This window comes from Neofelis nebulosa, chromosome 12, assembly GCF_028018385.1.
Source record: "Neofelis nebulosa isolate mNeoNeb1 chromosome 12, mNeoNeb1.pri, whole genome shotgun sequence".
Taxonomy (NCBI): domain Eukaryota; kingdom Metazoa; phylum Chordata; class Mammalia; order Carnivora; family Felidae; genus Neofelis; species Neofelis nebulosa.
This window is the reverse complement of record NC_080793.1, coordinates 64,064,192-64,079,313: the sequence shown is the minus strand read 5'-3', so window position 1 is coordinate 64,079,313 and position 15,122 is coordinate 64,064,192. Positions and strand designations below refer to the sequence as shown.

Sequence of the window (15,122 nt, the reverse complement as noted above, 5' to 3'; positions counted from 1 at the left end):
TTAGTGGTTATTAACTCCTTTAGTTTTTGTTTGTCTGGGAAACTCTATCTCTCCTTCTATTCTGAAAGACAGACTTTCTGGATAAAGAATTACTGGCTCATATTTTCCCCATTCAGCATGTTGGATATAGCCTGCTACTCATTTCTGACCTGCCACAGTTCTGTGGACAGATCTGCTTGGAACCTGATCTGTCTTCCTTTACAAGTTAAGGACTTTCCCCTCCCTTGCTGCTTTCAGGATTCTTTCCTTCTCTGTGAATTTTGTGAATTTGACTATGACATGCCTTGGTAATGGTAGGCTTTTGTTGAATTTAATGGGAGTTCTCTGTGCTTCTTGGATTTTGATGTCTATGTCCTTCCCCAGATTAGAGAAATATTCAGCAATAATTTGTTTACATAAACCTTTTGCTCCTTTTTCTCTCTCTTCATCTTCTAGGATATCTATGATATGAATGTTATTACATTTTAGTAAGTCACTGAGTTCCTTATGTCTGCCTTTGTCATCCATGACCTTTGTTACCCTCTTGTTTTCAGCTTCATTATTTTCCATAATTTTATCTTCTATATCACTAATTCACTCCTCTGCCTTGTCCATCCTCCCTGTAATGGAACCCTTTCAGGTTTGCACATCAGTTATCACATTTTTAATTTCAGTCTGACTAGATTTTAGTTCTTTTGTCTCTACAGGAAAGAATTCTCTGGTATCCTCTATTCTTTTTTCAAACCCAGCTAGTATCCTTATAATCGTTGTTTTAATTCTAGTTCAGACGTCTTACTTATATCTGTATTGATTAAATTCCAGGCTGTGATTTTTACTTCCTGTTCTTTCTTTTGGGGTGAATTTCTTCATCTCGTCATTTTGTCCACAAAAGAAAACAAGAAAGAAAGAAAAAAATCAAAACAAACAAACAAACAACCCCCCCCTCCAATAAAACAAAAACAAAGCAAAAAATGAAAGAAAACCCAAATTAGATCCGGGATGTGTTTTGGTCTGCTTCTTAAAAGAACCTAGGTGCAAAAATAAAAATAAGGTAAAATAAAATAAAAATAATCAAACAAAAATTATATATATAAATAAAAATGTTTTTAAAGAACTTAAAAAATAAAATAAAGGGAAAAATCATAAAAAGATAAAGAATAAAAGTAAATAGGAAGCTAGTTCCTACTTCCCTTAGAACTGAAGCTTTGTAGTACTCTGATCAGTAGTAGACTTGGTGTGGGTGAGTTTTTTGTTCTGGTCTTCTGGGGAGGCCTGCTGTGCTGATTCTTAAGCTAACTTATTTCAGTGGAAGTGTGCCTAAAGGGTGCAGGGATGTGGGACTTGGTGTAAATGGCTCCAACATCCAGTAAGTGGTGCTTTTTTTCTCCCTGAAGTCTTTCAGTGCTGATGGGTGAGAAGAATATAGTGATGTCCCACTCTTTAGCCCCAGATCTAAAAGATTGTAACTTCCCGTCTTCAGGAAACCTTCACAGAAGAGCAATCAATCATCCCTCTTTTGTCCCCAATTTCCATTGGAACTGTGCATTTACCCTGCCTGTGTCCATGCTTTTTTATCTCAGGCATGTGCCCGAGTTTCAAAACTCCAAATTTTAGGGACTTCAGAGGTGCAGACCCACTCTGTTCCTCTGGGAGAGGGTCTCACTGTGCTTTTGCCTTGTGAAGAAAGCAGTCGCATGACCGTGCAACAGTTCAGTGTTCATGTCAAATCAGAGTAGAAAGCCAGCACTCTTGCTTGCTGCCCTCAGCCCCAGTCCCTGCTCCTATGCCTGGCAAAGCACAGCATGTTGGCACCACCCTTTCTTCTTGTGACCCTGGGGGATCACAAGCTGTTACTCTGGGATTCTGTCCCACTTTACCACCTGAGCACCTTTAAGCCAGGCACATCCACCCACTGTAGTGGACTACTCCACTGCCATCTCCACCTTCCCAATAATTCCCAATACTCAGTCATACTGAGATGCTTTTAAATATTTTATCATACACATTTTTAGGAAAGGGTTTCTTGGTATACTTAGTCTTCCAATCATCTTACCTTTGTTTCTTCTTTTGCACTATCCCAAGTACTTGAATCTAATGACTCTTATTAAGTTTATTTTTAATTTTTTAAAATTAAGTGGGTGTATAATAATTAATTTTCTTGTGTACTTAAATACCCTTTAATATTGAAAAGAATTAAATTTACTTAGGTTTAAACTATAATTAAACTATAAAATTAATTAAGTTTATAGTTGCAAAGTGATTTACACTCCTTTTTTTTATAACATCCTGTTAAAATGATAAAAAGTCAGATCATTCTTTAAAGAAAATGTGATTTTGATTGATATAAGGCTTTTCAACAGCAATGTTGGAGACAAGGATGGAATTTAAAGAATTGAAAGGAAAGAAATTTTAAGCTTTGAATTATATGCAGCCAAGATCTTTTAAATATGAGGGCAGAGAAAAAGATGTTATCAGAAAATAAGGCCAGGGTGCCTGGGTGGCTCAGTTGGTTGAGCTTCGGACTTTGCCTCAGGTCATGATCTCGCTGTTTGTGGGTTTGAGCCCCTCATTGGCCTTGTTGCTTTCAGCATGGAGCCTTCTTTGGATCCTCTGTCCCCATTCTCTCTGCCCCTCCCACTGATGCTGTTTCTATCAAAAATAAATAAACATTTAAAAAAAGAAAAAAAGGAAAGCTTTATTTTACATAAGTCTGTTGGAAAATATTCTTAGAGGAAATTCTCAAGGAGGATGAAAAATAAGTGTAGGAACATGCAGGTGTGTAGACATAAGGGTTGATGTTAGTGATGTTTACTGTATCATAAAAAATACATGAAATTGTGGCATATACAGAATAACCCAGAAACAAAACTCCAGTAATATCCTCATGAAATAAGGGCTGTCATGACAGAGAAAGCAAAATCAGAGGAGGCAAGAGTACTCTTTGGTGTGCTGAGATAATATGACACATGTAAGAAACTGAGAAGGAAATCAATATAATTAATGTTATAAAACCATTAGGATTTTAAAAACTTCCAAATTTTGAACAAACAGAACATTTGATATATAAAGTGGGAGATGCAAAAAGAGAAGAAAAAAGAAACAATAAAGAAAATATGGAAAATAATCAAAATAATATGACAGAAATAAATCATAAAGAAAACAGCAATTAATTTAATCAAGCTAAAATTATCAGATAAGATTTTAAATATCAAAAAACCCATCAAACAAAGCATATTGAAAATAAAGTAATAAAGAAAATATAGAAGGCAAATATGAATACAAAGAAGACCTAAGTCTAAATTTTGATAAAATTTTAATTTGAGGTGAGATTATTATAAAGGAGTATGAATAAACTAACCCATTCCTGACTTCTGAGTGTAGCATATGTGCACTTGTCTGAATGTATGTGTCCTCTCACCCAAATCCATATATTCAAATTCTAACTCCTAAAGAAAAAGGAGATGAGATAATTGGAACATGTTTATGAGCCCTTGTGGAGAGGATTTGTGCCCTACAAAAAAGTCTCCAGATAGATTCCTAGCCCCTTCCCACCATATGAGGACACAGTGAAAAAGTGCTATTAACCAGGAAGAGGCACTTCACCAGAATGTGACCATACTGGCACCTTGATCTTGGACTTAGACTCCAGAATTGTGAGAAATACATTTCTGTTGTTTGATCCACCCTGTTCTGTGGTATTTTGTTATAGAAGCCCTAATGAACTAAAACAACATGTTTTAAAACTTATGTGGAAAATTTAAAAAATAAAAATAAAACACAAATAAAATAAAATATAAAATCAGGTCAAGACAACATATGAAAAAATGTTTTCAGTAGGAAAGTGTGTATTCTTGGATTTGGAAATACTGGATTGGTTTGTGAAAGGATAAGTGTGTGTATGTGTCTGTGAATGTGTGTATGTATCCACATGTCCCAAAAGTCTTTGTAGTAAAGTTTAAAGCTTTACTAACTTTAGAATTATAAATGTTACAAACTTAGAAAGTAACTTTCATACTTTAATTTATGAATTTTGAATAATTATCTTATTTTTTGTGTATATGTCCTTTTGAAAATGAGACAAAGCAAACACTAAAATTCATAAAACTAATTAACTGCAAAAGAAATTTAAATTATGTGCTTGGGTTTATACAAGACAAGAACATTATATGGGAAACTAGAGTTGAGGACAGAGAAAATTCCAAAAGAAAATTTCCCTGGGAAATAGCCAAAATTCTAGGGTCAACTTCAGATTTTCAAGGGTTGTAAAATTGGTGGGCCCTGAGTCAAGACCCCTAATGGACAAAGGGACCAGGTAATATCTGAGTTCTAGATGGAATGAATAGAAAATTGGCTAAGGTCTCTCTGACATGACAGTAGAGTTGGAAGTTGGAATCTAGAAGGCTCGGGAAAGTGCAGGGATCTGTGGGACTGAATGATGGGGGAGGGGTGGTGCTCTAGCCAGCTCCCCCATTCTCAGGAACCCTTTGTGACAAGGCTTTAGCTCTGTGATGCAGGCCTAGGGCTCTGTCCCCAAGTGAACTACCAGTGCTCAGTTGCCTGAGGACAACAGATTTCCAAAGATGGAGAATTTCTTTTCTCTGAGAAGCACTGGTACCTCCTGGCTGAGCTCTGGTCCCACCTCCTGGGTGATTGATGCCATCTTTGCCTTCCTGTGTGGACTGGGGCTCTTCCTTCTGTTACTCCCTTGTTTTCAGAGTAATCCACCCTTATCACCAGCTAAGAAATATAGAAATATCAGGAAGGTAAGGAAACTTTAGCTAAACCCCAACAGGGATTATCTCTTTTTTTTCCTTATTCTTATATCCACTTTTCTAAATCATCTAGAGAGTCTTGTGAGATGGGAAATCTCAGGAAAGAATAGAACATCATCCTTCTAGGGACTAGCTAGGCCAGGCAAAGCTTAGAGTGGGCACAAGGGTTTCTATCCCAAGATCTCCAGACCCTAGGTCTCCTGGGCAAAGTCCCAGATTCAGTGACCAGTGAGTGAGGACTGTATACTGAGTTCATTGTCTGCAGAAGAACAGACTCCTAAACATTGTTTTACCAGCCACTTTCCCCTTCCTGTGGCAGGTGTCTCAGGTGAGCTCTTCCTCTGTGTTGGGCTGATCTGAAGGCAGTGCTGAACCTGAGAGCCTCTAAAGGGCTAGAGTGGGGGTCTGAACTCTGGAAACAGAGTCTTATCCAGTGGAGCATAGAAGGACCTGTATGTGTGTGTGTGTATTTCTTGAGTAGAGGAATAGTGATGAAAGAAATTCATAGTGATCTCACATAGAAAATCCATGTTTACATTTTTCAAAGAAGAAAAACTAAAAATATTTTATTCATTTTAAAGATGAATAAAAGAAAAGAAAGCCACAGAGCTCCATTATATGTAGAAATGTAGAAAGTCATATTATGAACACTGAGCATCTGTGAATCATCTAGAGAGAAGAGATAATTGAGTCCCAGCCCCTCATCTTTTCTCATAGCATCAAGTGGAGCTGAGGAGGAGGAGCAAGAGTAAGAAAAAAAGCGGAGCTTTGAAAGGTAAGCTTATGCCATTTAGCCCTACATATGCCAAGTTATTCTCCATCTCTCTTGCTCCTGAGGGTCTAATTCCATGGTCTCCAAGGATGCCAGGGGCAGAGACCATCCTTCAGGAAAAGCCCTCAGAGAGGCTCTTGGGAAGGAGATCAGCTACTGTATATTTCCCAGATTCCATGCTTGGAAGGAAGTTGATAGAGGCTGAAATGGGTGTCAGCTGGCAGAGGTGTGTGGGCGGTAGTAGACCATTAATGCCTAGATCAAGAGGTGGAACCTCTGGGTTGATAAGTGGTTTAACTTCACTCAGATTCTTTTGTGAGGTGACCCCTGTCCTTTCTCCCCAACAAGGCAGTTGTGAGGGCTCTGGGGGGTAATGTAAATGACAAAGTACTCCCCATAATAAACCTGGCCATCACTGTGAGGGATCGTGTGGCTTTGAACAGTGATGCTTGGGCTCCATAGTCTAATCTCCCAACAGTCTCCCCCTAAAAGCTTAGCCTAAAAGCTCCCCCCTGCACTCAGCCTCCCCTAAAACACTTAGGGCCTTACTTTCACTACTATAACCCAGCCTCCTTATTTCCAGCTTGCAGAAATTGCCTGAAAGAACTGGAGGGAGCTCGCAGTCTGATTTCACTTCTGCAAAGGTAAAGAATTTTTCCCCTTTTCCCCCTTTTCCTTGGTCCTCCTTTGTCCCAGAGTTTATGATTTGACCCCTGGTCCATAGGGAACCCTGGGAGGGGGAGCCACAGAAACAAAGTATGGATAAAGCTCTGGGGTAAGGAATAGTGGGAGCAATGTGAAATCAGTATGGAGACTGTGGAGGGCTGTAGGTTGCAGGTGTTATCCCTGCCCAACCTGCCCTTCCCTCCTTGCCCTGTCAGCTTCTAGCTGCAGCTTGTGCCTCCTGTCTCCTGCAGCTGCCTGGGGAGGCTCCCTGACAAGGGTGGCTTTCATCAACTCTTATGTCAAGACATCCCTGGTGAGGTGTGCAAAGCAGTGCCTGCTGGAGCCCACCAGCCATGCAGGGAGCCTATGGATGATGCTGCTCCCACCATGTCCCTGTTGGCTACCCCAGTTCCTCTGACTCAGCGCCCTCTACTTCTTGACTCAATGACCTCTTCAGTTTCTGTTCATTCCCACTCATCTCTGAGTGCCTCTTCGCCACCAGAGCCTTTCCTTCCCCTCAACAGCCTTTTGCCCCAGCCACTTGCTCTTTCCCCTCTGCCTCCATGTCCCCTTAATTCAGAGGCCTGCCCTCCACCTCTGAGAGCCTCCTCTGCCCCACAACCTCCAGACTCTATTCTGACTCTTCCTCAATGTGACTCCTTGGCATTCCCACCAAGCACCATTCCACAGAGGTCATCTCATACCCCTTGGTCAGCTTCTGCTGTTCCAGCCATCTCAGGCCTTGGCCACTCAAGTTGTCCCATTTCAGCCTTGTCATGGTGGCACACTGCTGCCAAAGCCCTGTGCCTCTCAACCTCATCAAATTATGAGTCTCAGCAAGAACACCTTTCCCACCACTCACCAGAGGCCTCATTCCGGGGAAACCCCACCAACAGACAGGTAGGAGTTGCTAGCCCCTCTTTGCTGAGCTCAGATAATCAGAAGCTCCTGGAAATACAAGTCACAAAGAGAGTCAAGGTCAAGATTTGGAAAGAAAAAGAAAAAGATGAATCATATCCAAAACAAACGAGCCCAGACTACCACCTGAATTCTTTGGGGAATATGTTGAAGTCACTGAGTCCTGAACAGAACACAAGCCTACAACACTTCTGGAGTACAAAAGGAAAACCAGAGCAGCTGCCTGGTCATCAGAAGCTCTCATATCCTAAGGTCTTGGGACACCATCTACAGCAGAAATATAACCAACTTTTCTGGGGTCTCCCCTCTCTACACAGCGAATCTCTGGTGGCTACTGCCTGGATCTCTGAGTGCTCTTCAGTGCCACAGTCTTCCTCTTTCTTATTCAATGGAATCTCAAGTGCCTGCCCAACTCAAATGCAGGGTAAACTATCTCCACTGCTTTCTCAGTCCCAGCCCCCGTCCCAACTGGAGTTCCAATCTCAACCCTTGGTTTCATCTGTACCTCAATTTCAACCACCATCTCTGGCTCAGATCCTGACCCAGGATCATTGCCAATCCTCTCTTCCAATCCTATCACCTTCGCCACCTCAGATTGAGGCCTGTGAAGTATCTTGCCCTATAGCCCAGGATAAGTCACAATTTCTCATCCCACCTGAGATTCAACATCCAGAATGGCCTTTGTTGCAGAAGCAACTAGAAAGTGGGTGGGCTTTATCCTCTGTAATCAAAAGATCTCAAGAAGTCTTTAGTGTCTTCACTTCCAATCTTCCTGAGGACAGTTGGGCAGTCTCCCTCCTTCCTGAGAACTTTCCAATCAGTGCTGAACTCCGTAAGCAACTGGAGCAACACCTACAAAAGTGGCTTATTGAACACAGGTGGGAGCTGCCCCGTAAGATCCAAGAGTCTCTGGAACTAAGGCAGCTTCAGGGTGAATTACCAGGGACATGTCAGGCAAAGGGCAAGCGTGGACCCTCACGTCCCTCTGCATGTGCAGGTAAAAGCAACAAGGATACACAGAAAGTGGAGTTCCAGCTAAGCCAGGGCATGGGCAAGGGCCTGGGGTATATTTTGGGGAAGGTCCCAAAAGATCTCTCCAGGGACTCAGAAAGCTCCCTAATGGGGTTTCAGGAAGTAAGCTCTGAAGAGTCAGAATGTGACTTGGGGTTGTCAATGAGTGACTCAGGGAGCGATTTGCTAAAGAGCTTAGATAAGAATCTAGAAAACATCCTGAAAGACCATTTGGGTAGGAAGTTGGGGAAGATAAGTGGGAGTTTGATCCCTGTGAGTGTGCACAAATCCTGGCTTGCAGTCAACCATGCTTTTCCGAAGTCCAACACTCACAAGGAAATCAGAAACCTAGGAATCTTGAAGTGTTGGGGACCATATGTGAACACCTCCCACAGGGTTTCCTTCCTCAATCCAGACATTCAAGAAGTGCTGGAAGCACATATTATAAGGTTTTGGGTGAGGCACAGGTGGGGTCTACCCCTCAAGGCTCTTAAGCCCATAAATCTATTTAAGTTGAAAAAGGTTCAACCTTTGCCCATTCTGCAGTTTGCCTTTAACCCCTCAGCCACCTGTGTGTCTGGAACTGCCTCAATAATCAAATCTGCTGAATCCCTGAGAAGAAGACCTTCTCAGGCATGTCTGGGAAAGAAAGTTGTAGCAGAAGAGTCAGGTCTCACCCTGGAGAGACCTCTCCTTGCCCCTTCACCTATGTATGGGGAAATCCAGAGGGCCCTGGTAAGGACCCCATCTGATGACAACCAGGGGTCCTCAAAGGCCTCTCTGACTGGACAGGATAGCAGGCCACCTTCTCAGTCCTTCACACTCAACCTCATGGGCAGAACTCCGCAGAGTGATTCTGCAGAATGGGCTGAGAAAAGCAGCCTAGAGCTGAGTCCCAGTTCAGCAATGGCTGGGAATGAGCCAAGAGAGGAGAGTGAGGATTGGGTCTCACAAGACCCCTGCCATAGGGTAGCAATGCTGAAGATGAACTTAGGACCCCAATATCTTAGGTCTGAAAAGGCTAGGGAGGCAGTGGAGGCCAAGCCTCCTACTCTTCAGCCAAGACCCATCTTGGGAACCAATGTGCTCACAAAACCCCAAACCATAAATGCACATATGGGGGGTTTAGATACCAGTAAAAAACTTTCTAGAATGTCTGCTATCCAAGATCTTGGAGAGTCATGCCTTAACACAGAGGTTAGTGAATTTAAGTCCAAATTGAAGATAAAGCCAGAGAGCCAGTCTCAAGACTGTCCTACACACGTAATCCTTGCTGTAGACAACTTGGCTTCTCAGGCACCTCAGTGTTATCCCCAGACAGTGCCCACTGGAGACAAGATAGCTTCCCAGATGCTGTATGGCTTAACGGCAAACCAAAGGAGCTGCTTAAGGCAGAAAGATCCCATGAACTCTGGACTTCAGGACTCACGGAAGAGCCAGAGCAAGATGACTGCCTCTACTTATAAGAGAGAGGACTGTAGGAGGCCCAACTCAGGAAAGAATAAAGAACGGTTTGAAGAATTGAGGACCTCTCAAGCTGAAAGTATGAGTCATCTTTCCCCAGTCAGAGGAATAGTAGACTCTGTTAGGAACAGATGCATACAGTTCCTGCCAGAGAAGAAACAAGGTCCTCCAGAAAACCTTTTCAGAAAAAGGATGAGGCACTTTTTTCAATGGATTTTCCCCAATAGAAAAGTCAAAGGTCAGAACACCATGCAAAAATGTAAGCCAATAATAGCCTCTGCCAAGAGCCAAGGACCAGTCAAAAGCAGATCAATTATGGCTAATGAGACTGCTGAGGCTCAGGCACTCATGACAGCTGTTGGACAAATTCTAGAGGAGAAAATGGCAATCCACCATGGACTTCATGGCACAAAGTTAAATGAGCACAAACAGGAACTCCAAGCACCAGTATGTGGGTGTTTCTGCTACCACAGGGTTCCCTTCTACCCAGAGCATGGGAGAATGAGTTATACAGCCCACAATCACCAAGACACCTCCAATGGTCAGAGTAGCTCTTTCAAGGAAAGGCAGGTTAAACACCGACAGTCCTTGAAAAGTGTAAGATTCGAGGATGAGCAACTGGACCCAAGGCACCTCCCATCCTTGCCTCCCAAGAAGACTTTGTCTCCAGTCAGTCCCTGCCAGTATAGCCCAAGGATGCCAGGTGCCCCAGGCTACCATCAACACTGTCCACGGCACTGTCTTCTTCAGGCCTCCCTGTTTGGTCGATCATAAAATACTTCTTTAGCCTTTCCTAGTAGGAAAATATGTCTTCAAGAAAAAAATTAGTCCATGTAAAGAAAGTGTTTTTTTTCTCATTAGCACATCCAAATACCTAATATTCCCCAATATATATGTTTTCCCCCCAAAAGAGGGTAGTATGGTTGATTTTGTCTGTGCTGTGCTCAGTATGTACTTTGGCTTCTAGAAGGGAAGAGAATGGAGGGATTTTGGCCTTGGGCATTGTAGGCTTGCTCTTTATCCTTTCATTATACATTGTTTTCATGATACTGTCATTATGCAAACAAAAACTACCCTAAAAAGATGAGAAATACCTATGAAGACCTTACCCAAGATCTGGCTCAACTTGCCTTTTTCCTGCTTCCACTCTACTTTGAAATTTATACAGCTATAGGGGATAGGTTTCCAGACATCATGGGGCTGGACTCAGGGTCCCACTCAGGCTCCAGGAAGTATCAGAACCAAGTGGATTGAAATTTGGTAGAGGGTACTAGGCCTAAAGTTCAGAAGCAGGAGAAATCCTTTTCCTGGATCTCTTGGTGAAGAATAGAGGGCACTTGCTCTTGAGAGCCCCTTCTGTCTCTTGTGAAGAGCTGAGGTTGAGTTAGGCCCTGTGAACCCCTCTGAGCTTAGCTTTAATGTCACCCTCTTCCACCTCTGCCTTTCCTGTACTTCCAGTGATGAGGATGGCACTTCCAGCTCTGAGTATGTGTAAATGAGAGAACATCAGGGAAGTTGCTAAGGGCTATGTTCACCTTTACCCCAAATGAATATTCAAGGGTCACCTGCTTTCCCTCTATGTTAACCCCAGAGAAGGAGTTCTGGATTAATGAAACAGGATTGAGTGTATCTGTATGTAGTAACTATGTGACGGTTGAATACTATGAACTTAGAATGGGATGTGGGAGACAAGTTGAAAAGTTTGGATCCAAAGAAAAAGGCAAAGTGGCACATGGTGCCTATAAATTTGCAGTGAATGAAGAGCCTCTGATATCCCACCACCATCTACAGGCCTGGAGGAAAGAAAAAGTTAAGGGCCCAGTGGCTCATCATACCCCATCATGGTCTCCACCCCACTTCAGCTCTAAGATCACAGACATAGAGAAGCCACTTTTATATCCAGAACAGATGGTCAAATTTGTAGATGTAAAGCAAATGAGGGAAGGTTAATCTCCTAATAATATATTTAATACACTTACACATTGTCACCTCTTGAATTCAAGAATTCAGGTGGAAAAGCCAGGATTAGGGAGCTTCAGATGTAACTCCCAGTCTGGTGACCTTTATTTAAACACAGGGCTGTAGAACTGCTCCTCAAGGAGTGGTGGGGAGTTAAAAGGCCCAGAGACTGGCCTGCAATCATGTAGTAAGTCTCGTCTGGCTCCCAGTCCTTGCATACTCCAGAGTCTAGCAGATGAGGCCATCAGACAGGATTTGTGAAATGGGAGTTGGGGAGAGCATGGAAATGACCTGTTCAAAATGGGGAGGTATAGCTCAGGAGTGGTCCACTGCTCTCTCCACTTCTAGCACAGGTTTCCCCCTCCCCTGGCCTCTATCCATATGAGAAAGCAAGAAGATGAGCAATTTCTCTAGCGTTAGTCTGTGCTTTGTGCACAGTAGGCACAGCTGCAGAGGGCATCATTCCCATGGTACAGAGTCTTGCTCCAGGAGATGCCCTTGATCCAGAGGATAACAGGAATGGGCCCCGTCCCCCATGCCTGTCAGGATGCCCAACATGTGGGACCTGGGGTGGAGGGGCAGAGTGGGTTTAAGCCTGCTTGTGTCACTGGTTTCTCCCTGGAGCCAGGTCTTGCCTCTGGGACCCAATTCCTGAGTCAGCCTCCAGAGTGGGTCCAGCAATGTAAGTGGAGCCAAGACCTGTGGAAAGGGATTGGGACCCAGCACAGACAGCACCTTGGGGCCCTTGGGAGCTTAGGAGAGGGTGGGACAGAGCAAGGGGCCCTGAGCCTGGTTGCTATTAAGTCTTCAAAGGGCACTGAGAGTTGAGTTCTGGGACAGGAGTAGGGGCTAGATGTGGACCACATAGCCCCTGCCAGAAGTGCTGCAGATGGGGATGCTGACGGAACAGAAAAGAAACAAACAACAACACAACCCCTCCCCCACCCCCACCCCTCAAACACAAAGAAGCAAGTGCCTTCACCCTTCTGTTGCTCAGATTTCCATAAGGTGTGGCAAGGCCAGAAATGGAGACACCCACACAGAGACACTTCATGCAGAGACAACACAGAGACACTTCCCAGCAAAGAGAACACACAGACCTTACAGAGACAACTCTCAACAGAGACCTCTCTCACACAGACACCTTCCATGGTGACTAGAATATTGCCTTATAGAGACCTCACACTGAGACCTCGTATAGGGACTTCATGTTGCCCCACAGATTCTCAGACAGAAACCTAGTACAGATTTCAGAGATTTTCCAGAGACCTAACAGCAAACCTATCAAGACTTCCCAATGGTACCTTCCATACAGACCTCACGCAGAGACCTCACCCAGAAACAACACTCAGAGACATCACATGGCCTCAAAAAGACCTCACATAGAAACCTCACAGAAAGACTTCATCTACAGACAGTGCACAGAAATCTTTCACTGCCTCACAGACATTTCACATTGAGACCTTACACAGATACCCCATAGAGACTCAACACAAAGACCTCACAGAGACCTCGCATCCATTTTTCAAGATCCCAAACAAATATTGACAAGTCCTTGGTAAATATGAAACTAGCATACTAGCAGCACAAGAGGGATTGTCAGTTATGCCCCTATTGCAATCCTCAAAACACTCAGGCATTGTCAGCATTGTGCTAAATGGGGGACTCTGCTTGGGGAAATGCTTGGGAATTTTTTTCTTTTGTAATGTTATTGACTCTGAACAAAAGAATTACTGATTCTACGTGTAGATTTGCAAAATGAATTTCCACAGGTGCCCATTAACTTGAGAATCACAATTTTTAAACACAACTAAAACAGTCTCCAATGAGAGAAAATATCTTATTTGTCCAGTTTTAGTTATTATCCAGCCAAATGGTGTCACTGTTGCATATTTTTTTTTTATTCTCTTGGGGACAAGACCTGAACTGCAAATGGCTTACTTATTTACTTTGAAAACATAATAAAGACCTGCAACAAATGGACTCTAGAAATGAAATAAACCAGAAAAGAGGTGTCTGGATTTATACTTGTCTTGCAGAGGTCTATGTAATTAGCACATTATTTTGCACCTAACAGTTTGCATCAGGCTTGTGGGTTTTACTTTTTAACAAGCTATCTATCTGTGAATATTTTTCACAAATAAGTGAAATTCCTGGTAATATTCCTATTATATCATCTAGCAAAATTATACTTCTTTATATTATTTTATTCCTTCAATGATAAATAATATTATTATACATGTCTTCAGTATATAACACAGTCCTAATGTTCAGCTAACATTTAAAAAAAAGGACAAACTATTGAGAAGGATTCATTTTTAATTCTATGAAATGCACATTTTCTAAGATAGGCAGTCAAGATCCACTTTATATTATTACAGGGCTAAAAAAGGACACATTGTTTAGAATAAATTTGAAATATGTCTTTTTTGAGATATATAGATAGCTTAAAAATTACTGAGCAAGGGATATATTAACATATTAATTGATTTAATCATTTTAATCAATATTTATATTATCATGAATAATGAAACTTCATTTGTTATATATCCAGCACTTTCCAAAGGGTACATTACAATGAGACTACATATTTCTCAATACTCGTAAGCAACCTATTGTCCTTGATAAAATTTCAATGACAGCTGCCAAGATGTATCACAGGTTAAGTCTCTCAGATTTTCCATTGGGATGATGACATCACAGTTCTTTCTCTAAGAGGAGCAAGGCTGACACAAGGGCTCTTTTGGTCTATTTTAACAAGAAATTCATTTTTCCCACATAATTAAACAATTTATAACTATTAATTTTTCTACTTTATTATTATTTTTTTGTTGTTGTTAATTTTTCTACTTTATTCCTTTATGATATCATTGAATCATAAAATGGAGTACGGTCATGAATGTCATTTAGCATTCTATCAGATCATTTTTTTTTTCAACGTTTTTTTTTTTAATTTTTATTTTATTTTATTTTTTTTTTATTTTTGGGACAGAGAGAGACAGAGCATGAACGGGGGAGGGGCAGAGAGAGAGGGAGACACAGAATCGGAAACAGGCTCCAGGCTCCGAGCCATCAGCCCAGAGCCTGACGCGGGGCTCGAACTCACGGACCGCGAGATCGTGACCTGGCTGAAGTCGGACGCTTAACCGACTGCGCCACCCAGGCGCCCCTCAGATCATTTTTTTATAGCACAAGTTATGCAGATTAGTTTATTGATCAGAACAAAAAGGGCTCAATTAGGAAAAGTTTATACAGGAAAATATCTTTTTCAAGTTACTATTTTAACATGGTTAAAATAAGTGATTTTTCCTTAGTCTTTTGAATTAAAGTTGCTCAGGGTGGCAGAAAGTCTGGAAACATGGGAAATGTCCATAGTAAGTACTTTCTTGCTGTAATAAGTTGAATGTGCTTTTCCTCACTAGTAATTCACAGTTCATTAAGTTGCGCAAAATTATAATGAACAATGTATATTAAAGAAGAATTTCCTTCAATCATTGCATATTACATACATTGCTTCAGATGGTTTCATGGAATAAACTTGCACATTTTCCTCAGAATAAGAAATCAAGGGGTATCAATCC

The 15,122-nt window shown here is 42.0% G+C and overlaps 1 protein-coding gene across 1 annotated transcript; it reads left to right on the top strand.

The window, feature by feature from the left end:
- Window positions 1-4,445: 4,445 nt before the first annotated feature.
- LOC131491916 (spermatogenesis-associated protein 31A6-like) lies at window positions 4,446-13,562 on the top strand. Its single transcript, XM_058695440.1, has 4 exons — window positions 4,446-4,742; window positions 5,469-5,526; window positions 6,107-6,167; window positions 6,441-13,562. The coding sequence occupies exons 1-4, from the start codon at window positions 4,560-4,562 to the stop codon at window positions 10,354-10,356; spliced, it is 4,218 nt and encodes a 1,405-aa protein (XP_058551423.1). The 5' UTR covers window positions 4,446-4,559; the 3' UTR covers window positions 10,357-13,562.
- The last annotated feature ends 1,560 nt before the right edge of the window (window positions 13,563-15,122 follow it).